This window comes from Accipiter gentilis, chromosome 32, assembly GCF_929443795.1.
Source record: "Accipiter gentilis chromosome 32, bAccGen1.1, whole genome shotgun sequence".
Classification (NCBI taxonomy): domain Eukaryota; kingdom Metazoa; phylum Chordata; class Aves; order Accipitriformes; family Accipitridae; genus Astur; species Astur gentilis.
Window position 1 is genome coordinate 14,616,372 of NC_064911.1, and position 23,521 is coordinate 14,639,892.

Genomic DNA, 23,521 nt, shown 5'->3' on the forward strand with positions numbered 1-23,521 from the left:
ATGCTTCAAGCTGACATTATGACGCTCTTAGTCTACTGATGGTGCTACTGAAAAGTGTATGGTCAAGTATTCTTTCAACAAAGGGAAAATCTGGAAAGTTAAATTGCTGTTGGAATAGGGAGAGCCTGGATTATGCAATCAAGAAGTTGGATGAAATTGAACATCTAAGATATTATTAATGATGACTGAGGTTTTTCAAGAGGAATGAGACAATATTGTGTTATTCCTCTATGAATAATTCTAAATGTTATTGTTCTTGCCCAGCAAAGTCCTCACTGGTTAGAAGAAAGCATGTTCCTGTATATAAAAACTTGTATCACCAAGCGAGTCATGACTATGTGAAGATAATGTGTTGCTCTGAGGAGCGCAAGTATGATTAGGACTTCAAACCAAATTCCTGCAAAAACATTTGGTGGGGGGAGGTAGTCCCTCAGATATTGTTCTTTTCTTTCCTTGTCCTAAAAGCTTTTGTCACTGAGTAGTCTTTTGTAGCATTTGTGCAACACATCCTTGCAGAAATTTTTAAGAAAGTCATAATAGATAGCTTTGTGATTACTACATTGTTCTCTTCACTAAATTTGATGTATGAGCGTACGCATCCTATGCCATATGCCAGCCAAAGGTTACATTTGGAGAGAATAAAGAATTTAAGAATATCAGATGCCTGTAGAGTAAGGTGTAGGAGTGTGGTGGGTCGACCCCAGTCAGCAGCTGAGCAGCCACACAGCCACTTACTTGCTTCTCCCCCTGCTCCCCCAGGACAGGGAAGAGAATAGGAAAAGCAAAAGCAGGAAAACTCATGAGCCGAAATGGAGACCATTTAATAAATGAAGGAAAGAACAGAAGTACAAGTGATGCAAAGGCAGTAACTCAACATCTCCCAGAAGCAGACTGATGCCCAGCCGGGCTCCAAGCAGCAGCCACCTTGGAAGACAACCCCCCTGCCCCCACCCACCCACCCACCCCTTTCTTCCCTTCCCCCAGTATTTATTGATGAGCAAGTTATATAGTATGGAGTATCCCTTTGGCCAGTTTGGGTCACCTGTCCTGGGTCCCCTTCCAGCTTTTTGCCCACCCCCAGCCTACTCTTGGGGGAGGCAGAGCAGGGGAAAAAAGAGAAGATCTTGATCCCGTTTAAGCACGGTTCAGCAATAGCTAAACAATTGGTTCGTTGTTAACACAATTTTAACCGTAAATTCAAAACACGGGATCATATGGACCACTATGAAGAATGTTAACTCCATCCCAGTCATACCCATTACAAGGAGGATGGAAAAAATTGTGCAGACATAATCTGTATTTTGAAAATGCCAGTGTTTTAGTACACAAACCAGCCTATGAGATCACAGACTTAATGCATCCATGACTAGAAACAAAGATTATCACCTAAGTTTCCTCTCCCTTCCCCATCCTGCCCCCAGGCAAATTTATTTTTTTTTTGAAGTTGTTCTGCATGTGGGAAGGAGAAACCTCTGTTCTTAAGAACCTCTGCATAGAGAAGCAAAATACCTTAAAATAACTTAATGGTTCCTATGGAAATCAGTCCCCTCTCAGAAAAAAGTTGGACAGCAAAGATGCATAACTGGGAAATTACTACTACATAAATGGCATTTTTCCTTTGCTCTCTTGGTGTTATTCCAGTAAGATGTAGTGAACATTTTTGCCCTCTATTATAACTATGGGACACTGTTTAAAATGTACTTTTAAAATTAATAAAAATGTAAGTAAATCTGTCATAACTAATTGCAACACTTTAATTTGTATAAATAACTTACTTGATTTATCTCTAAGTAAAATTATATGTTTAAATGTTTTCTGATTTAGAATGTTGTATCAAAGTCACAAATAGTGTGGTTGTTTTTCTTCATATTATACGCATGTTAATTACAGAGTACCTGATTAAACTTTTTTCCCCGAGTGCCTGATAACAAATTCAGATCTCCTAATGGATAACTCTCAGATGAAATGCCAAAGATCACAGTGTATTAACATTATTTATATTGCAAATAGTGCAAGTGATAATACAAGGGCTCAGATTGTGTATCGGAGCTATAATTAATTTTTGGTCATTCTGTCTTTTCCTGCAAGAGCATTTAAATTGTGCTGTAGTGCTTTTGCTCCTATCAGTTAAAACCTATGATTGGACTACAGTTTTATACTCATCTGAAAAGCGTGTTTTTCTAAAGGTTTTGGTAAGAAAAGTGGTACATGCAGCTGTACTGCCTATGTTCCCAGGTCATGAATTTTTGAACCTGTTGACCGATTTCAATCGGATATAGCAGGGAGCTGGTAATGTTAGAAGCAATAACATTCTTAGAAATAGTAAATGAAGTGAGAAACTGGTGGCTGGAGAGAGGAGGAAGGCTGCAAAATGACCTCAGCAATTTTCTGTCCTGCTCGGCCTGCCAGGGGCCAGTCCCAGTGTGCACAACCACAGCGCGTGATTCTTCTCACCCAGGCCCTCTTCGGGACTGGAAGAGGGGAGCAAGCCTGCTGTGGGCGTTTTGGGCAGTGACAGTAGCAGAGCGTTACAGGTTAAAACAGGCAGTTTGGGGGAGTGAGGTTATAGGCTGTTGAGACTTAGTGCAGAATGAGAAATGTGATTAATGTGATGGTGATGGACATGGAAAACCCATTAGAAACCAAGCTTCATTAGTTCCAGCTCTGACTGAACAAGCCCTTTCATTAAAAAAATAAAATAGTAGTAGCTGCTGCTGATGGATAGCTGTAGAAATATGTAATTAAATCCAATGCTGAAAAAGAAGAAACTTACTGTTACTCTTATTTTTGCTTTAGACCAGACCTGTTTGATTGGAATGCTGTTGTTTCTCAGCAGTCACCTGTACAACGATTAGACCATGCATTCAATATAGCCAGGCAACACCTGGGCATAGAGAAACTCCTTGATCCTGAAGGTTAGTAGAAATTGTGTTCTTTTGTCTAAATGGAAAATCAGTATTTCTATGCATTTGATTGTAAATTAATTTGAGTTTTTTGCACAAGGATTTAACGTTTTATAAGATAAATCATAAACTGAAGCAAGATCCTTTATTTATGTTTTAATGTCACCTTTGTGCTCTATTGAAATAGCATAAGAACTGTCTGTATGTACGTGATCTAAAGCAATTCTTTTCCAGCTTTGGGGCCAGAGCTTTAATGTGCATGCACTAAGTTAAAGGTATCTCAATAAGTAGCTGATTTCTGTTTCAAAGATTTAGAGCATCTTCAGCTTTTATGTCTTCTGGAAAGACCATGAGTTCAAGTTACCTTTTAAAATATATCCAAAATGTGTATTTGAACTCTAGATACTTGTATCTTTAAAATATGACATATATCTTCTGTATATTGAAATTTTCAGGATGGCATGACTCGTATCACTGTCATTTAGTCTTATATGTGATAGACTTGCCCATTTTACCTTAACTCTATCTTTTGTACTTCCTTATGCAGTCATGTTTGAAGGATTCCTTGTTTTTCACATGATCTTTGTGGTTTTGTCCATTTCTGTATATTCTCTGCCCTACTTTCTGCATTGCTGAGAGCCTAAGTAATTTACCCTCAGAGAATGTTTCTAAAACATTCTTTACTACAAGGCAATGTTGAACAGCTGTCCTTTTTATACATGCCTTTGTATATATACACACTCTCTTTTTCCACACCATGATCCATATGCTATATTTTCATGCAATTTCCTGTTAAGCCAGTAAGAAATGCAGTTTTCTATATGTTTGTTCTCAGTGGCTCACCTGGTGGTGAGTTTCTGGGAAGAACCAGAAGTAACAAAACATAAATATGAGTCTAAAAAGTAATGTCAGGTCTCTTAATGTTTAAATATAATAGGGTATTTCTCAAGATTGGACTAATAACCTTGTATCCTGTATATTTCCCTGGGGGAAAAGTATGCAAAACCTGTCTGCTTATGCTGTAGTTGAACATCATAAAGCTCTCTCTCTGTGACCTTACTGCTTTGTAGAGTGAAAAACTGTTAGTAGAGATGGTTTAAAATAGTCAAATAGTTCCCCTTGTACAAGCAATGTATGGGGTGTCTGTAGTGGAATTTGTGGAAGAAATGCACAGTAAAACCAGTACAGCATTGCTTGCTAGTATACTATGTTGCATCTCTAGAACTGAATTTGTGTGTACCGCTGGAAGAGGAACAGGCTTTCTACATGCTAAAGCATGAGATTCAGCTTGTAAGCTGTGAATGAGATTCGAATTGAAAACTGGGTTGCACAACTGAATAGATATAGTCACACTCTTTGCTATAATTGGTTCAACTTTCTTCTTAAAATAGATTAGTGAATAAGTTATTTTCTGTATGCAAAAGTCACTTTGGATTAGACATTTTATTCTGGTTTTGGCAAAGATACTTGAAGTTGTTTAGCCAACAACTGAAAAACTCTTAAACATTGGTGGTTTTCCAAATGTCTGCTGTTATTATTTGCTATTCAGTGTTGTAAATCATGGTGCTTGCCACCTATTTTTTTTTTCCTCTAGAAATAAAAAACTGCAAAGTTTTCTGAAAGAAAACTAAATTCTGTACCTATTTGAAAATGTATGAATCTGTGAAGCTGTAACAGTTTCATTCATGATAATCTGTTCCTAGACTGAAAAGTAGAATTACTGGTACGTGAGTAAAGAATCTTGTTTGAAGGTTCCAGCATACTACTTCTGTAATTTTACCTTGTATATTTATCCCCTCTCCTAATTAGATACTCAAATATCTCTTAACAGTATATTGTGTAACAACAGTCTATTCTCTGGCTGCTAACTTAATAAAAACTTCAAAGTGCTACTATATTAGGACAAAAAGGGAGTATGCATTCAGTGGTGAAACATTATTTTAATGTAACTTAATGTTTGTCAAAACAGCACGTGTGTAATTTGTGAACACTTTAGAATTTGTTTTTGTTAATTAAATGTTTGCTGTGTCGATATTTTGAAAATATTATGTCAAAAGGAAGTCACTATTCAATAAAGCCCTATTCTTCTGCAACCATATGGGATAGTCAAAAAAGAAAGGGTTTGGGGTTTTTTGTTTGTGTTCTAAAGGTATTGATGATTGATACATCTTGAAACAGATGACTAGGAAGTCTGTCTTAGCAATTACATTTTGAAAATTAAATGTTTTTATTCAGCCAGACATTGGATTTCTAGGTTATATATGAAGTTTGTTTGTGAGTTTGCTGATATTTCAAGTCTGTCCCATGAGAAGCTTTTAAAACATTGTTTCCAAATTTGATGTCCATTTCAATCACCAAAGTGGTTAAGATATGGACTATGTTTAAGTATTTCCTGTAAAAGCTGTGTTGTACAAGTTAAAACTTTTGTATTTTGATTCATGCAGAGATGGTGGTTCTTGTTATTTCCTCATATTGACTACTAGGAATGCTTTTTTTTTACATCAGTAGTATATCTTAAAGCAGGCACTTTGCTTAATTTTTAAGCAAGTGAACTTAACAAAACCTACTTTAGCCAATTGTATTTATACCGATGATTATACATCTTAAAACACAGAAGAAAACACTAGGCATCTTCTGTAAAAGGCTGCTTCTGTGTCCTTTCATCTTCTTAAGAAATTCTTATTTTATACACAGGTCCTAAAGTAGTTTGACAAAATTGCCTTGTTCCTGTTTTGATACATTGACTTTGTAGCTTATCTGTGAAGCTGGTTAATGTTTTCACAGGGTATGTAACCTTACTAACTTTCTCTCAAAAATAGCAAGATGTATGTCTTTCTGCTTATAGCTTTCCTCTAAACAAAATTAGCTAAGGAAAGATTGTGATTAATCAGGTGTTATCTGAAGATACTGTGTTTTGATATAAATTCCCAAAATAGGCCACATAGGCAGCATAGAATAAATTCTGCAGAGCTGTTCTGCAATCAAAATGCTTATAATGCTGGGGGGGGGGGGGGGGAGCAAACAAAATTGTCTGCAAGAATAAGATATATGGTAGGAGCTTTATTCCAGCCTTTTCCCTTTCCTGTTCAGACAGAAGAGGTGAGAAAGCTGACCCCATTCCACAGCAAAAATTTTAAATATATGTTAGCTGTTGGTTCTTTGTTTTGTTGCTGTGTTTGTTTTTTTCCCCTGATGTTGAAAAAGTATGTAGAAAAACATAAGGGACAGGTTTCCTTCCTCTCTTCTGTCATGAAAAAGCAATGGAAGATTCAGCTCTATTCTGGATGCAGGAGTTGAATGTACATTGTTAATGATTCTAAATTAGGAGTAGCTGTGGACTCCCTTGAGGGTGGAGAGGCCTTAGAGAGAGATCTGCATAGACTAGAGAGGTGGGCAATCACCAGCTGTATGAAATTTAACAAGAGCAAGTGCCAGATTCTGCACTTGGGACAGGGTAATCCTGGTTAGACGTACAAACTGGGGAACGAGTCTGGGTTTGGGGTTGCTGGCAAGCTGAACGTGAGACAACAGTGTCCCTTGGCAGCCAAAAGGGCCAGCTGTGTCCTGCGGTACATCACACACAGCATCGCTAACTGGTCGAGGGAGGTGATCGTGTGCTTTTTTGGGCACCTCAGTATAAGACAGTCATCAAATTATTAGAGTGTGTCCAGAGGAGGGCAGCCGAGATGGTGAAGGGCCTTGAGGGCAAGACTTACAGGTGTGGCTGAGGTCACTTTGTTCAGCTTGGAGAAGAGAAGGCTGAGGGGTGACCTCATCGCGGTCTACAGCTTCCTCAAGGGGGGAAGCGGAGGGCGGGTGTTGATCTCCTTTCTCTGGTGACCAGCGATCGGACACGAGGACAGGGAATGAAGCTCCGTCAGGGAAGTTCAGATAGGACATGAGGAAAAGGCTCTTCATGGAGAGGGGTGATCAGTCACTGGAACAGGCTCCCCAGGGAAGTGGTCACAGCACCAAGCTGTCAGAGTTCAAGGAGCGTCTGGAGGACGCTTTTAGTCATATGGTTTAGTTTTAGGTAGTCTTGTGAGGAGCGGGGAGTTGGACTTGATGATCCTCATATGTCCCTTCCAACTTGAGATATTCTGTGATCTCTTTGATTGAATCTTGCCAGTGAGTGACATGTAATCAGGCTTATATGTCTATCTGGTGTTCACTACTGTAGTGTATGAAAGATAACAAGGCAAAAAATAGGAAGGCGTGGGGGAAATCAATGGATGGTCGAAAGTCTTATTTAGAAGAAAGTTAATAAAGACCTAGAGGTTAGTGGGCAGGATTCAAAAGGAAAAAACGTGTTTGCAAATCAAACTTTTTAGGCCAAAGTATGCCTACATAACTCACAGTGACTTTCATTGTAAGACATTTACGATTATGCAGGTAAGATGTTTTAAATCTTGATAATGCTCTCTGATCCTTTCAAAGAAAAACATATTTTCCTTTGCTTGTTCAAAATTAATATTTGTGGGCTTCCAGTCATGTCTCATTCAAGTAAAAATATCACGAGATGAACATTGCCAAACCCAGGTAATTTTAATAGTGATTTTTATTCAGATTTGAATGGCAAAGCTAGTATATGGAAAACTTCTACAGTAATGTGTATTTTTTTAACATTATTTTATTTTCTTTCTCTCTTTTTTGAAGACCATTACTCTTGGTACAACGAAGGAAAATGTTCAACTGTTTTTCCACACCTTTGTGATGACTATCATGGTATTCTGGATGTAAATTTGAGTTGCTGACTTCTGAAAAGATTTTGGTTGATTGTTTTCAATGTAAAAAATTCAGGTGGTTAATCTCTGACTGCTCTCTTGAATTTAGAGTACTTTAGACATAAATAATATAACCCTCTGAACATTTTTCTTTTAAAAATTATAAACTTAGTCTTCAGCTCCCTACATTCCTCACTCGTTATTCTAAGCTACTGTTATGTACAGGGAATGAGTAGTGATGGAGATAATTTGCTGTCTTTGTTGGTATGGATTCACTTTAGCTAATTTCAGCAAGACTTAAAATTAAGCGAATCAAGCAAATGATGATGACGTTAGTAATTATAACTTGTATATATGTAAGCTTGAAAAATTGATCAAGCTGTTAAGACTAGTCTGTATCTTTTAATAACATCTAATTACCAGTACCTGCAGTTCCATCTTTTAGTAGTTAACTGATTCTTCGTGATAATTTTATGTGTTACAGTTGTAGAGAAACATGATTCCATTCTTCACATACAAACTTCAGAAAATATACTAAAAGCTACCATGTTCCTTGTTGTGCATCCACTTTTTCATGAGCATCTCTTTAAATCTCACCAAGCAAGCAGCAACAAATGTGTTATGGTCAGCAACATGAAGTAGTTACGTGTTATTGGCTGTATACTGATTTTTACTTTTTACTTTGGGATAAAATACACATGCCATATAGAAGCAGAAGGATCTTTTGAGGAACCGTAGGGAATGTGCTCTCAAAACTGAATCTGGGAATACATCTGAGCTGTGTCCTCTTTCCCCTTGCAACTGAGTGTGAGTGTGGTGACAGCAGCAGCAGGAGATGAAGTGTTTGTGTGCTTCCTTCTAGCAATAAACATCTGATTCCTAGTTTAATGAACTTGTCCCTGCTGTCGTTTTTCTGGGTCTTGTGCTTGTTTGTGCTAGCCCGGTAATAAATAGACTGTGAAGTTATATAATGGCATTTCTGCTATCCTTTTTAGGTGAAGTAATTATCCAGTTTCTTATACTTTACTGTGTAGCCTGATAAAAACCTCGTTTAATCCATCCCAGTCACATTTTCCATATTTTTCCTTAATTTGCACTGATGACACGAGTTTTTGGCACCATTATTAAGTGATAATGAGACTCAGACAGTTTTCCATTTGACAACTTTTTGTTTGATCTTGACTTTGCATACTTCTGTATCTCAACGGTAATGGGTTCTACCATACCTGTAGCACAGAGAAGAGAGGGAAAAAACCTGTCAGCGTTGTAGTTTGTGAAGTTGTTAACCCTGTCTGTACTCGGTAGTAGTATACAGTGGTAATACTGTTTTTCAGTTCATTTTATTGCCCTTGCTGATATGGCTCATGTCAAGGGAGTATGAGAAGATATTTGTTTTCTATCATGCCCCAAAGTTTAGAAATGTTTTTTTTACCTAGTACAGTGTTAGTGTGGGGGATTTTTTTTTTAATTTTTTTTTTAAGGTGGTGGGGGACAAATCACAAGAGCTATATGTGATACCATGCTGCTGAGAATAGTCAAGAAAAATGCTGGATCAAGCTTAGAAATCATTATTTTAGTTGCACAAAAACCTTATAATGGTTAGAAAATAAAATAAAAAAGTATAGTTTTCTTCAGTCTCCTTTTAGTTCTCAAATCCTGGAATACTTTTGGTTACAGTAGAGGAAAGTGTACAGGATTCACAGTAATAAGTAAATTGCTACAAGATGTTGTTACTGGACTTTCTCCATAAATATTCGGACAGATTTAGGTCTGGAACTGCCTTTTAAACTAATGCCACCAACTTGGTACTAGCAGTATATTTTCAGTTGGGAAACTGTCATAGTGTTTGGTGTCTGTTACACAGCTATTTAGGAAAACAAATGCAGATCGGCAGGGGTCTTCAGTCCTATTGCCAATTTCATGATTTATCAAGTCACAAGATTGATGGATATGTTAATTATTTTAGCCATATCTTTAGAGACAACAGAAGATTGGGAACTGTGTATGTTTGCTGGTCTGAATATTCAGTATACTGTCAGTATTTGAACTTGTGTGTATGACCTAGGTAATGCAAAACAAAAATTCTCTTTCCGAGGGTCAGAAAAATTTGCATTAAGTCATCAGTTTTATATATATATACACATATAAAAAATATCTAATTTCTGGGTTGCTTGTATTTCTACTTTGAAAGTAACAATATCAAATGCAGTGTACATATATACTCATATAAACTATCAAACCCATTGTATCTAATTTGTGTTTTCTTAGCATTGTTACCTGCTCTGTTGAGGTATTCTGCAGCTGTGCATTTTTAGTGTTTCTGTGGAATGTATGATTAGTGGATGGTTGTCGTTCAGACACTGACTTGTAAAATTATGTCCTATATCAAGCTAGTCAGTGAGTAGTAGTTAGCTCTTCGCAGTACTGTTCAAAACAAGAAGATGATAAATCCCTTAAAAGGAATTAAGAACTCCTAATCATGTCCCCTCTCCCTGCTGTTTTTATTGGAGTCTTAATATTCTCCTTAAAAAAAAAACAAAAAAACAAAAAAAAAAAAACAAAAAAAAACAAAAACAAAACAAAAAAAAACAACCAGGAAAAATGTGTTGGATTAGTCTCTTCAAGTCTTGTTCATGTTTGGGAATGTGAATTCCACTTATCTCTAAGCTTTCCTTCTATGGGAACTACATATAGCAGAGGTGGGCTTGCATTAGCATTGTTACAGCATTGAAGTACAACAGTAAAAACACAACACTTTAACTATTGTTTTACTGTTTGTCATTACAAATTGCAGCTCTAAGTGCTGGATATGTCATCATGCCATATCATGTACTTTGTCTTTAGTTCATAGCACAGCTCTGAAACGCAGAGCAAGAGAAAAGCTGTGGAAATAACTTAAAAAATACCCAATAAATTGTATATTTTATTATTATGTAGTGCTATAGGTAAACTTTTATCTGAATGAATTTGTAATCCAAATAGGTTGTTCAAGTGGTTGCTAGCTTGATCTATATTCCTGTTGTAATATTTTACTTTGCAGTTCCTTTTGAAAAATATTTGCCCCCAAAATTAATCTACATTTCTTATTTTCCTACTGATAAGATGAAAGCCCTGCTTTTTCTTTGCAGGCTCAAGCAAATAGAAATAGTCAGCAAAAGTAGTAAATTCACTCGCCTCCACCTAAAGCCACTTTCTCTTCCATATTTATGAATAGATTTATTACTTACCTCATTGACCTGTGAGCAATTTAATTATCAAGAGACTACTTGACAATCACTAACTTTTACAGATTTTCATGGAAATAAATGACTTGAAGGGTACTGTGTTAAGAGACTCAAGGACAAAACAGGCCTGTCTTATCAGTGGGAAAACTTAAAATAACTGGGATTTAATTGGGAGCAGGGCACATACTTTACAAAAAGTTATAAGATTTTTCTATCACAATGGATTTGCAGATTACAATATCATTTGAAGTACTGAACTTGAACTATAAAGAGCTCTGCAGTAACTGCATTGCAGCTGCTATTGTAGGTAGTTCAGCAACTGTTAGATGTAAGGATCAGTATGTGGAAGGTTCCTCCCCTGGTCTAAATTTTTTCTTCTGTGTTAAGACAGGAACAGCCACTGGTTTTTGTGATTGCTAGAAATTATGGAGAGCTAAGACTCAAGGGATACACAGAAGTTTTGGAGATCGTGTAGATTGTATGAACAGAAGTAACAATATTAGGAGGAAAAGGACTTAGCAAACCTTTTGTCTAGGGCATAATGGTTTTCTACAGGCTCTGTCTTAATACTTTGTCAACCCTTGCACATGACTATGATCTATCACAGAATCATAGCATGGTTTGGCTTGGAAGGGACCTTAAAGATCACCTAGTTCCAAGCACCCTGCCATGGGCAGGGACCCCTTCCACTAGACCAGGTTGCTCACAGCCCCATCCAACCTGGCCTTAGACACTGCCAGGGATGGGGCAGCCACAACTTCTCTGGGCAACCTGTTCCAGTGCCTCATCATCATCACGGTAAAGATTTTTTTCCTAATGTCTAATCTAAATCTTCCCTCTTTCAGTTTATAACTGTTACCCTTCATCCTATCACTACACTCCCTGTTAAAGAGTCCCTCCCCATCTTTCCTCTAGACCCCCTTTAGGTACGGGAAGGCTGCTATAAGGTCTCCCTGGAGCCTTTTCATCTCCAGGCTGAACAACCCCAGCTCTCTCAGCCTGTCTTCATAGGAGAGGTGCTCCAGCCCTCTAATCATCTTCATGGCCCTCCTCTGGACCCACTCAAGCAGGTCCATGTCTTTCTTACGTTGGGGGCCCCAGAGCTGAACACAGTACTGCAGGTGGGGTCTTGCCAGAGTGGAGTAGAGGGGGAGAATCGCCTCCCTTGACCTGCTGGTCACACTTGTTTTGATGCAGCCCAGGATACGGTTGGCTTTCTGGGCTGCTTTTGCACATTGCTGGCTCATACTCAGTTTTTCATCCGCTAATACCCCCAAGTCCTTCTCCGCAGGGCTGCTCTCAATCCACTCATCTCCCGACCCATGCGCAGGACCTTGCACTTGGCCTTGTTGACCTTCATGAGGTTGGCGTGGTCACACCTCTCAAGCCTGTCCAGGTCCCTCTGGATGGCATCCCTTGCCTCCGGCGTGTCGACTGCACCACACAGCTTGGTGTCATCAGCAAACTTTCTGAGGGTGCACTCGATCCCACTGTCCATGTCACTGATAAAGACATTAAACAGCACTGGTCCCAAGACCGACCCCTGAGGAATGCCACTTGCCCCTGGTCTCCACTCAGACATCAAGCCATTGACCACAATACTCAGAACTGTCTGTCAAATCGTAATTAGTCTGCTCTGACAAATACTCACATAGGTTTCTTTGCCACTATATCACATTATGTTTAATTTTCTGTTCATCATTACTAATGCTGTGTTTTAACATTGTTTTTCCAAAAGAATCATTTCTCTGTGTTAAAATATTCATCCAGGTTCACTCTTATGTTATTTCCTTCCCAAATTTCTCATGTGTTTTAATTGCTTATATAGTGTGTCTTCTGCTGGGAGTTGCTGTACCCCTAATCCATACTTCAGGCTAAAATTAATGATGTTTATTTATAGCATGCTTTTTTTAACTCTGTAATTGAATGAATGAAGCCCTTTGGAATTGTGCACGTAGTTCTCGGTTGCTCAAAATAATCACTAATGGAAGACAACTGAGAAGAGATCAATTAGAACAGAATTATGTTGTCTGATGCATCAAGACAGAATGAAATAAGTCTATATTAGTCTTAAAATCATGAAGAAGGGGGATTATTTAGGTAAACACTCAACATATAGTCTGACAAGTTTCTAGTGGTGCATAGCAATGCATATATGTTTACTGGATGTTTTATCACATGGTAATTTAAAAAGATGTGAAAGCACTGTTCAACCATCAAAAAGCCTATATTAGATCTTAAATTTCATTTGAGGTAAGGAGATTTATCTGGTAGAACAGGTTTTAATCTACTACTTATAACTAAAGAGTAGTTCTTCCAACTAAGAATAGGCCCAGATCAAAATATTCTACTTGGATCTTAGAATCCCGTTTCCTACAATAGTATTCCATAATCTGTACCTTCAGCATTGTAATACATGTATAAATATACATATAATTAATAAAAGGCTTTCTGAAAATAGAAATGGATCACATGAAGAATTCTAGAGTATGGGAGACGACACTTGGAAGTTAATACTCTATAAAAAAATCTAGAGGAGGACTTTTGCTTAAGATTAACCAAAACCCCCTATTGGGTATCTTCATAGCTTTCACTTTTTTGATTACTGAAAGTATTTGCTGTATTTGGAAAACCCATAAGGAACTTGGGATATTCCTCTGCAAAGATACCAGGATCTGCCTGTCTGTTAATATTGATTTGAAAAGCTGGTAAAGAGATTACGTAAGAGAAAAACTCATACAGGTATCCTGAGACTTCTGTATTTTTCATTTTGTCACAAATGGAAGGATGATTAAGATGTTTACTTGCTGGGAATGAATAACACTGATTGGTGACATGTTTGATTAAAATCTCTAGATTTGAAACAGGAGAGAAGAAGTGTTAATGACTTAAGACTCCCTTTGAGGCACACTGTTCCCACTAACTCTCGAAATCCAATAGAGCACAGTTTCAGCCACACAAGGAAATATAAATGAAAGATTAACCACCTCCTAAAACCTGGTGGCAGGTCAGAAGTTTGCTGGCCTGTGTACAGAGCCTTGTACCAGGAGCAAAACATTGGCTTATGTATAGAAATAGATTACTTTGCTTAAAGGTGAATGCCACCTAAAGATAGTTCTTTCCAGATTGTGGTTGAAGAATAACTGCAGGAGCAAGAAGAATCTGGGGAAAACTTATTACCAAGAAAATATGAACAGTAATATCTAAATTTTTATTATTTTTTTTTTATTACATCAAAACCATCTGTAGTGAAAATAGACATCAGCCTCTTTAAAAGTGACTCTCAGTGACTGGTAATGAAGTGCTCCAGCTCTAAAAGTTCCTTTCAGCTGAAAACCTTTCAATACTGTGAAAATTTAATTATTTTCTAGATTACAGACTGTCTCAATGTGCTATAAAAGGAGAGAGAAAGATTAGCAAAGAATTTTTTTTTTTACTGCAGAATATGAAAGATTCTGTCCAATAAAAGAAACCTCAATATTTGCATACTACTTGCTTTATTCTGTTTTTCTTCTGTGGGACGGATCTGAGAGCATTACTATTTGAAGAAAGATATGGCAAAGGTTGTCTTGAATTTAAAATTCTCCAAAGGACTGAGAAAAAAGTATTTCTTAAAGTTACTTAGGGCATGAATACTGTGACAATTGCAAGGACTTCTCATTGGAATAATAACCCAGTAAAAGTGGCCTTTGCTTTTAAAACTTTTTTTAAGAGTTAAACATCACATAAGAAGTGTAGTGGCCCCTGGGCTTGAACTTCAGTGCAATAGTTTTTAAGCTGTAGAAATTATAGGAGTTTTGTGAAATGTGGGCGATACTGTCTGACTAGGCAGTGTTATAATAATAAAATCATCACTTAATGTTAGGATATGTACACAACTTTCTCTTTTGAAAGTAATAAAATAATTCTCTCTGAAGTAATGAAATAATGTGCTAGACCTGACAATTTCAATTGCTTATTTGCTGTGGAAACTTTTTCTAATTTTAATAAGGCAGTTCGTTTGGAGACTTTCTGCCAGCCAGGAAAATAAATTCTGTGTAGGATGCCTGACAAAAGTGATCATTCAATTCAGCTATTGTTTTTAAGCAGGTCTTGTCCTGTAGAAGAAGTTGCTCCTATCTGCAACAGCCTGCCTACTCTGTGAAATAAAGAAATCCAAAGATGTGCCATAAGTTCATAAAACCTGTAAGCCATGGCCTTTGCAGTTAAAAAGACAGAGGCTTTCAGTATAAAAGACAAATGCTAGTTCTTGTGTTTTGGTTGGGAGCAGAGGAAAAGGAGGGCTTTGTTCCAATTTGCAAGTTATCATTTACTTCCCGTGCAGAGGGGGAGGTTGCACAGCCTCTATTTTCTGTAAAGAAACATTTATTGTTTGACTAAGTCATCTGGCAATGAAGGGTATTTCTGGGGGCAGCCATACTAATAATCTGGTTTGTTTGCAGTGCGAGGTCCACTGGAAAGGAATAAGATTTTTGTTCTTTCCTTGGCAAGCGAGCAAAGGTCATAATTTCTGCTGAAATACACTAATTTCTCTTTAGAGTCAAACTGTCCCTGTGTTTTCCAGTTATGGAAATGCTGATAATTGTGATAGCCAGAAAAAGTCTCATGTGCATTAGGGGAGTTATTTTATGAAATCTTAGTAAAACATTGTATCCCAAGTCGAAATGCTGGACTTTCTCATTCTGGTACTTGTTATGAGAAGGTCATCTGAAACTCAGTTATGCGCCCGGTGGTGGAAGAAACAAATTTGAGTTGAAGCCTCTGGAAAAGAAGTGGAAGGAAGAAATTCATATGAATCTTTTGGGTAGAATTAATGTAATTGACCTTCAATCTCTAGACCAGAATTTGACATCTGAGCTGGTTTCTTAGACTCCATAGTCAGAGAAGACCCACGTTTTTGAGTCATCTAAGGTGGATGTTTTGGCTATGACTCTGAGAGAGTCTAAACTAGTTCATGTGCATAAGTGCAGCTTTGTGAGATGTATCCCAGCCTTTAAGTGTGGCTGTCTTGAGATAAAAATTTCTAAAAGAACCCCTAAGAGTTATCATCCAGGTTTCAGCTGCGATAAAGTTAATTTTCTTCCTAGTAGCTGTGATAGAGTTATGTCTTGGATTCACTATAAGAAGAATGTTGATAACACAGGGATGTTTTCAGTTGTTGCTAAGGCGTGTTTAGACTAAGTCAAGGATTTGTCAGCTTCTCATGCCCAGCCAGCAAGAAGGCTGGAGGGGCACAAGAAGTTGGGAGGGGACACAGCCAGGACAGCTGACCCAAATTGGCCAAAGGGGTATTCCATATCATGTGATCTCATGCCCAGTATATAAACTGGGGGGAGTTGGTCTGGAGGGATCGCTCCTCAGGAGCTAACTAGGCATCGGTCAGTGAGTGGTGAGCAATTGCATTGTGCATCATTTGGTTTGTATATTCCAATCCTTTTATTATTATTATTGTTATTATCGTTATTGGTTTCTTCCTTTCTGTTCTATTAAACTGTTCTTATCTCAACCTGCAAGTTTTACCTTCTTCCTTCTGATTCTCTCCTCCATCCCACTGGGGGTAGGGGGGAGTGCTGCATGGTGCTTAGTTGCTGGCTGGGGTTAAGCCATGACAGTTATAATTCCCTCTGTAGTGATTTTCATCTTCAGTTGATGTTCTTCCATAACACGGCAATGTATCTAAAGCTTTAATTAGTTTCCTTGGCATCTCTGCATGTCTGTGTTAATCCTGCAGACAAGACTTTGTGGGCACAGTAATGGCTTTCCTGTACAGAAATACAATCAGGAAAAATACCTTGAAAGAGGAATTTCACTTTTCTGTACAATGAGTATTATTTTCTACTGATTCCAAAGAGAATACATGGTAATGCTTGAAATGATTGAATATAGAAAGAGAAATCTAGAAAAAAGAATCACCTATCCTCAGGCAGTTCTTGCATTTTTAGTATATTAAAAAGAAAGTGTAGAGAGAGCAGGACTACAGGAGACAACTTGCTTAGTTTTTCCCAATTTTCCAATTTTTTCTAGCTTTGAGGTTCACAGTTAAAAGAGGAAAAAGCCATATTGTCATAACCTTCATAGAAGGTGGTGGGTTTACTCATTTTCTGGTATTTCTGGGGATTATTTGGTTTGCAAATAAGGCAAAAGCTGTTTCCAAAATTACTGTAAAACTCTATTTTTGTGGAGAATTTTCAGTGGTGCTCATTGAAACAGTGTAGTTTGAAAAACCTTGTTTCAGTTGTAGAAATCGAAGTTCAGATATGATTTATGGAAAGTTCTGAGGCATATGAAAAGCAATTGGCAGTCACTGACGGGGCATTTACAAAAAAAAGTGAATAAATACATTAAAAAATAAAGAAACAAAGCTTTTAGTAGATCATACTCCTCTGTTTTCCTCTAATCTTCTTAATTATCAACTATTAGTTTTTTAAAATGATGAGTTAGTGAGCAGTGGCTTTCATGGTAGTTACTTTCTGGAAGCTAGGTGGAAAGAAACAGCCCCAAATGAATGCCGCAAGAGAATCTTGACAGAAAAATTATAACAAGTATTTGCTTTTCAGTAGATACTGGAAGTAACCATTTTATGAATAACATGGATACAGGATAATTTCTGTCACAGCTTTCAGCTGGCATCCAACCAAGAAAGTGACGTTCATTGTTAAAGTGGTCATGGAATTAATTCCAAAGAAGGTTTTCTGGAAGTTAAGTTTTTCTGGTTTCCTTATAGTTTGCTGCAATTTGTCAGGAGATTTCTTTTGTGTAGCATCTTGCAGGCTGTAGATTGTCTTCTGGTAGTTCTGATTGCCTGCTTATCATAAAATATACTGTTACATTATTTAGTGCAACAGTATAGAGAGATAGTCAGAAACGTTATGAATTAGTGAAGAGGTTTATATCACTAATGTGTATTAAACCCTCTGGATAATATTTTTGAGATGTGACCTTTACTCTGCCAAACAGCTGAAGTGGTTACATAAAAAAAATCAACCTGAAACAGGGAGCCATAACCAAAGCAATTCTCTGAATGTGAACTGTTGGGGGAGTGGGCTTAGAGAGTAAACTGAAGTGGTTTTTGTGGATTTTTTTAGTAGCCCACATTTTAAAAGGATAGAGTGATAAGCAGAGACAAAATAGTGTGAATCAGTTGTAGTGCTTGAAATAAATTGACTTTGGAGCAAATGGACTGATGCTCCTGAAACTACATAGTCACTGAGCAGCAAGGGAATAAAGCTTGTGTGTATTGGTAATGGGCAAGGATAACTGCTGAAAAGTTTTCTGACTCTTTTTTCCCCCTTCATGAAAACAGTACTTGTTTGCATTCTGGAAGCGTGCTTTATGACTACGTAGTTACCTTAAATAAATAGGAAAGTGTCAGGAAATTTCTAAAAAGTTATGAATACTTAATATTTCTACTCTAATGCCTTGCCACGATTAAGGCTTCAGCATTGGAACCAATAGTGTCTCTTCTAAAAAAGTTACTTAAATATAACAGTGGCTTAAACAAGAATACTTGTATCAATGGTGAAAATGGGATATCATCAATCATGTTGAATTTGAATATATTAAGGCCGTGCAAAGTGGTTTGTGGTATTTTTTTGTGAAGCCTGCATGCTGCTCTGAACGTGATGAAAAATCGCTTCTGCTCTTGAGTATTTGGCTTCTCCAGGAATCGCTGTCTAATGATGTCTAAAAAAAATTCAAGTTTCTACATTAATCACTGTTATAATACGTACACAATTTAAATGAGAGGAGTTGAAATCTCTCATTATTATAGTGCCATTTTGCTGTAACAGCTTCCCTGACTTCTGCACAACTGTATAATTCATGACTCTCTCTTTAGAGCTGCAATAGCAAAACCAGCAGTCAGTGATCTGCCTTCCTACATAGTTGTACAGCATTGGTCATGCTCAATACAAGATAATTAAAGCTATTGGAGACTGTAATTTATTGCCCTTTTCCTCAAGTATTCCAGCCAGGAATCGTCATGGATCCTTTCTGTTCTCCATGGTCAGATTTCATGTGTAAATGTATCCATGTCATCTTGTGACATGTAGTCAGACTGTGGGTGGAGTATATTCCTGGACCCAGATGCTGAAAAGCAGCCAGAAGATTAAAAATTTTGCAAATAGCAATGACTCAGTTTTGGAAAATGTGGGATTGAAAATGACGCTAAATGCTGGTGGGGAAAAAAAAAAAAAAAAAGGCAAATTGGCCACCTTTCAGCAACCAGTGTTTGTGTGTGGAGCGAGCATAGACAAGGAACATCTCTAAATGTGTCTTTAGAATAATGATGTTTCAAGTTATTGCTGTATAGAAAGGTGTCCTAATTAGAAGGAATGTCTCTGTGAAGGAAAGTGTAGAAAGTGACTGAAACAGTTCCTGGTTTGTTTGCATGCAAATTGCATTTTGTTTAAGCAACAAAACTTAATAAAGTTTTGGGAATGAATTAAGTGTGTCAGAAAACTTAGACTGCCAATTTTAACTACACGAACGTAGAAGGAATATGTTTCAGGACTAATGTGCCCTTTGCAGTAGAGCTTCTATATGATAGAAAAAACTAAAATAGTATTTGCTGCTGACTTAATTCTCATAAAAATCATTGGTTTGGTTTGGCAGTTTCAGAACTCACAGACAATGAATCTGAAGTTTAAAAAAATACTTTGGAAAAGGGTAGCTTCTATTTTAAGTTTCTGCTTGTATTTTAATTTACCTCACTTGAAATCCAATTATGATCTCCATTAACTTGAGTCAACCACAGAATCATTCTTGGTGGATTGAACTAGACCTGAGCAAATGTATTGAATGCAGATGTCAAGGTCTTGGTAGCCGAGGTGGGGAGGGGAGACCGCAGGGGTGGCCTCTGAGAAGAGACCTGGGGCTCCCATGTGCTGGACACAGCTGGTTCCAGTCTGCTGCATAACAGACCCATCATAGGATGCAGCCGAACTCATCAGCCAAGTTGGTGGCAGTTAGGTAAAAACAGTTAAGAAGGGGCAGAAAACACTGAGGGGGAGGGAAGAGGGCAGAGGAGGGGACAACAGGGTCAGAGGAATAGGAGCTGCTCCGTGGCAGAGCAGATACAGCCCTGAAGGGACTGCAGCCGGTGGAGGATGGAGCATAGGAAAAGAGGGAGGAGGAAGGAGCAGCAGAAGGAAGAGAGAAACAAGGAGTGGCAGAGAGAAATCCCTGAGCACTGACCCTGATATCACGCGGTCCTCTTTGCCTCGCTGAAGGGACTGAGTGTAACCTGTGGCGATGGCAAGGGAGGAGAGGTGTCTGGAATGACGAAGTGCAGACTAGGAAGGTGGGGAGGTGAGGAGAAGTCTTTGAGGTGAAGTGAGCCTGGAAGTGAAGTTGGGTCTGACAAAGGAGTAGGAAAGGTGGTTTTTCCCTAGAGTATTTCAATGTCATCTTTTATTTCCCAATACTTGAATCAGTATTTAAATTTAGGTTTTGTTAATTGGCAATAAATGAACTTAAATCCCCTAAGCTGAGTCAGGTTTTGCCCACAACAGTAACTGATGAGTTATGTCCCTGTCTCTATTTTGACCCATGAGTTTTCTCACTCTTGTTCTTCCTGTTTTCTCCCCTATCCCGTGGGGAGTGAGCGAGCTTCTGGATGGGGCTTGATTGCTAGCCAGGGTCAACTCACAACACCCAAACGTATTAAATGGAACTAAACACAAATGTAATCCAAATCAAAATAAATGTCAGCTGATTCGCTGTCCTTGACTCTTCTTTTTTTGAGCTTTTTCACTGTGCGGATGACAATCCAAGATTTCCTTGATCTCTAAAAGAGACAACAATCATGTCTTCCCCTGTCCCTGAAGGAATTTGCCTTAGAAGTGTGATGGCTGCCAGTGCCTGGGCTATTTGTAATTGACAAGGGCCTCCTAAGGGCAAGAGATTTAAAACCAGCATTGTTGCACCTGGGACTAAAATCAGAAGTATCGTTATACTTCAATCTCTTATGACTGTGAAGGTGTTTGCTTAGAGCTTGCTTTCTCAATGCGTGCACAACCTGCAAGGCCAGGACAGAATAAGATCCATTTAAGTGAATTAAACTGAATATGATGGAGTAATGGTGCAAACACATTTGTTTACTCTTCTGATTGAGCTTCTGTAAATTCTGCATTCCTGTGGTTCCCCTCTGTGACTGCAAACACTAGTAGGTTGCCTCCAGGTGGATAATTGTCCTTTAGAAACACAAATCTCAAGATTCATATTGATAAACTGATGTATTAAAGTTAGATGTTTCTGCTTGTAAGGAGTGAAAGGTGATTGCTGACAGGGGCAAACTTCCAGAAAGATACCACAGAAGCTAGAGGAATTCCACAAATTGTAGTCTGAGGTCAGCTGAAAGACTGTATAAAGCTCAGATGTGTTGCTTCTCTATGGACTCCATAGTAATTGCATATTCATTCCCCCAGTGTTGCTAATGATAACATTTTATTAATCAAGGGGTTTTTGCATGTTTATTAAGGGAAAGGATTCAGTTATGAAACCAAAACTAGAATTCAAGAGACTTTTCTAAGGAGAACTCGCGTGCGGAAGAAACGCATAGCGTTAGAATATTAATATGCATTGAATTCTACTCAGTAATGAGGTGTTACCATCACAGAAAATATCCTGGATGGCACTGCAGAACTCCACCATGCCTTTCCCGGCTTACATGTGCTACTTCTAGCACTATTTTTTGTCTGTAGAATATTCTATGAATATTTTTCACTGTATGCATAAATGCATAAGTTCCTGTGTTTAATATACAGCATTTTGATTTATTTTTTTTATAACGTAGTGCAGCACTTGTCTTAAAACAGTTTCTGGGAATTAAGTGTTAGGAATGGAGGAAAGATAAGGAATATTCCTAATATTGCACCTATTGTGTGTTCTTATGTGGTTGGCGTTAGTATTCAATATTACTACATAAAAAGTGTAAAAATAAGTATCTGGCATATTTGACCTCTGAAATTCAGATTGATCTCATCTCTTTTGACCTTCAGAGTTTTGTGAACTGTATATTTGTATAGGTGAAGCACTTGTTTGCCCGAGTACTCTTCCATGTCTATCTCCCTTGCACATGATGTGGCAGTACAAAGAGATACTGTTCTAGTTTTCAAACTGCCAGCTAGGAAATTCCTGCTTTGAAACCAGAGCAGTCTTGGACACTAAGTGAGGTACATGTGTGAAAAAAATGGTGGCGAAAAGTAAATTGGCAAGTGTGAACCTTTTATTATTTTTTTGGCAGTAATCTTTTCTATTTAAATTTGATAGATGAAACTTTTTTTTTCCCAAAAAAGTAGTATTAAGAGACAGCAATTTTAGTAAAATTGTAGATGGGTAATAAAAAGTACTACTTACCATAAAAATGATACTGAAATCAGAGCTTTATGGAATTACCTGCAGAAGTGTTTATATTCTAGCAACAGGTCTTTCCTGAGCTGTCTATCCCTGAAATTTATGCAGCAGCAGAGATTTGTTCTCCAAGGAGAATCCCTTTGGAAGTCCAAATAAACAGTATTGATCACATTTCCTTTCTCCAGTTTGCTGTTATCACTTTAAAGAGTTAGGGTGTTCTTCTGCAATACATCAGCAGCCAAAGGCAAACCAAGGGAACTGTGCCTGCAGTGCCTGGTGAGGCAGGAGACCTCATAGCAAAGGATTCAGGAAAGAATGAAAGACAGTGTCGCTTTAGCCTCGGGTTTTACTGGTGAGGTTTGTCCTCAAGCCTTTCTGACTTTATAGTAGAGTCTGCAGGAGTTCAGTGTGTTACTTGCAGTAGAAGATCAAGTCAGGGACCATATAAGCTGACTGAACCGTGCGAAAGTCCATGGGACCAGGTGAAATGCGTCCAAGGCTGCTGGTAAGATATCACTGTGAAGATATCACCACTCTCTAGCATCTTCAAAAGGTCATGGCATTTGGGGAAAGTTCCTGATGACTGGAAAAATGCAAATTTCACAGATGCCTTCAAGGAGGATAAGGAAGTGGATCCAGGGAACTACAGTCTGCTCTGCTTCCACTCTGTCACCAGGAAGATTATGAGGCCAGTTCTTCCAGAAACTCTGGCCAGATGCATGAAGTATAAGAAAGTAATGGGAAGCAGCCAGCGTGTTTTAGATAGGTCATGCTGTACCTGGCTGTCCTTCTCTGATCAGATGGCTAGTGGTGTGGATGAGAGGAAATCAATGAATATTTTTTAATCTTGATTCTAGAAAGACCTTCCGTGGTATCCTTACAGCCAAATCAGAGAGATGTGGGTAGAAAAACTGGCTAGACTTCTGGTCTCAAAGGGTTGTGATCAATGGTACAGAATCCAACAGGTGGCTAGTGTTCCTCAGGGGTGGATAGGGGGGCTGATAATGTTTTAATGTCTCCAGTAATGACCTAGGTGATGGAAGTACACTGCAGCAAGTCTGCAGATAATTCTTGGCTGAACATGAGTCAGCAGGTTGCTCTTGTAGTGATGAAGTCCAACTGCATACTCAGCTGTGTTAGTAAGAACATAGCCAGCAGGTTGAGGGAATTGATTCCTCCCCTCTGTTCAGCACTTGAAACCAGTTCTAGGATACTGTCTCCAGTTTGGGGTTCTCCGGTACAACAACAAAACATTGATACGCTGAAAAAAGACCAGTCGAGGGCCTCAGGGATGTTCAGAGGGGTTCGGCATATA

General features: G+C 38.2%; 1 protein-coding gene across 10 annotated transcripts in view; it reads left to right on the top strand.

The window, feature by feature from the left end:
- DMD (dystrophin) overlaps positions 1-23,521 on the top strand; it is a 1,191,992-nt gene that overhangs the window by 301,256 nt on the left and 867,215 nt on the right. For all 10 annotated transcript variants that reach the window (XM_049835325.1, XM_049835324.1, XM_049835302.1 and 7 more), the window contains one exon: positions 2,797-2,915. In XM_049835325.1, the coding sequence (XP_049691282.1) occupies positions 2,797-2,915 (119 nt within the window). The remainder of the gene's footprint in view (positions 1-2,796; positions 2,916-23,521) is intronic.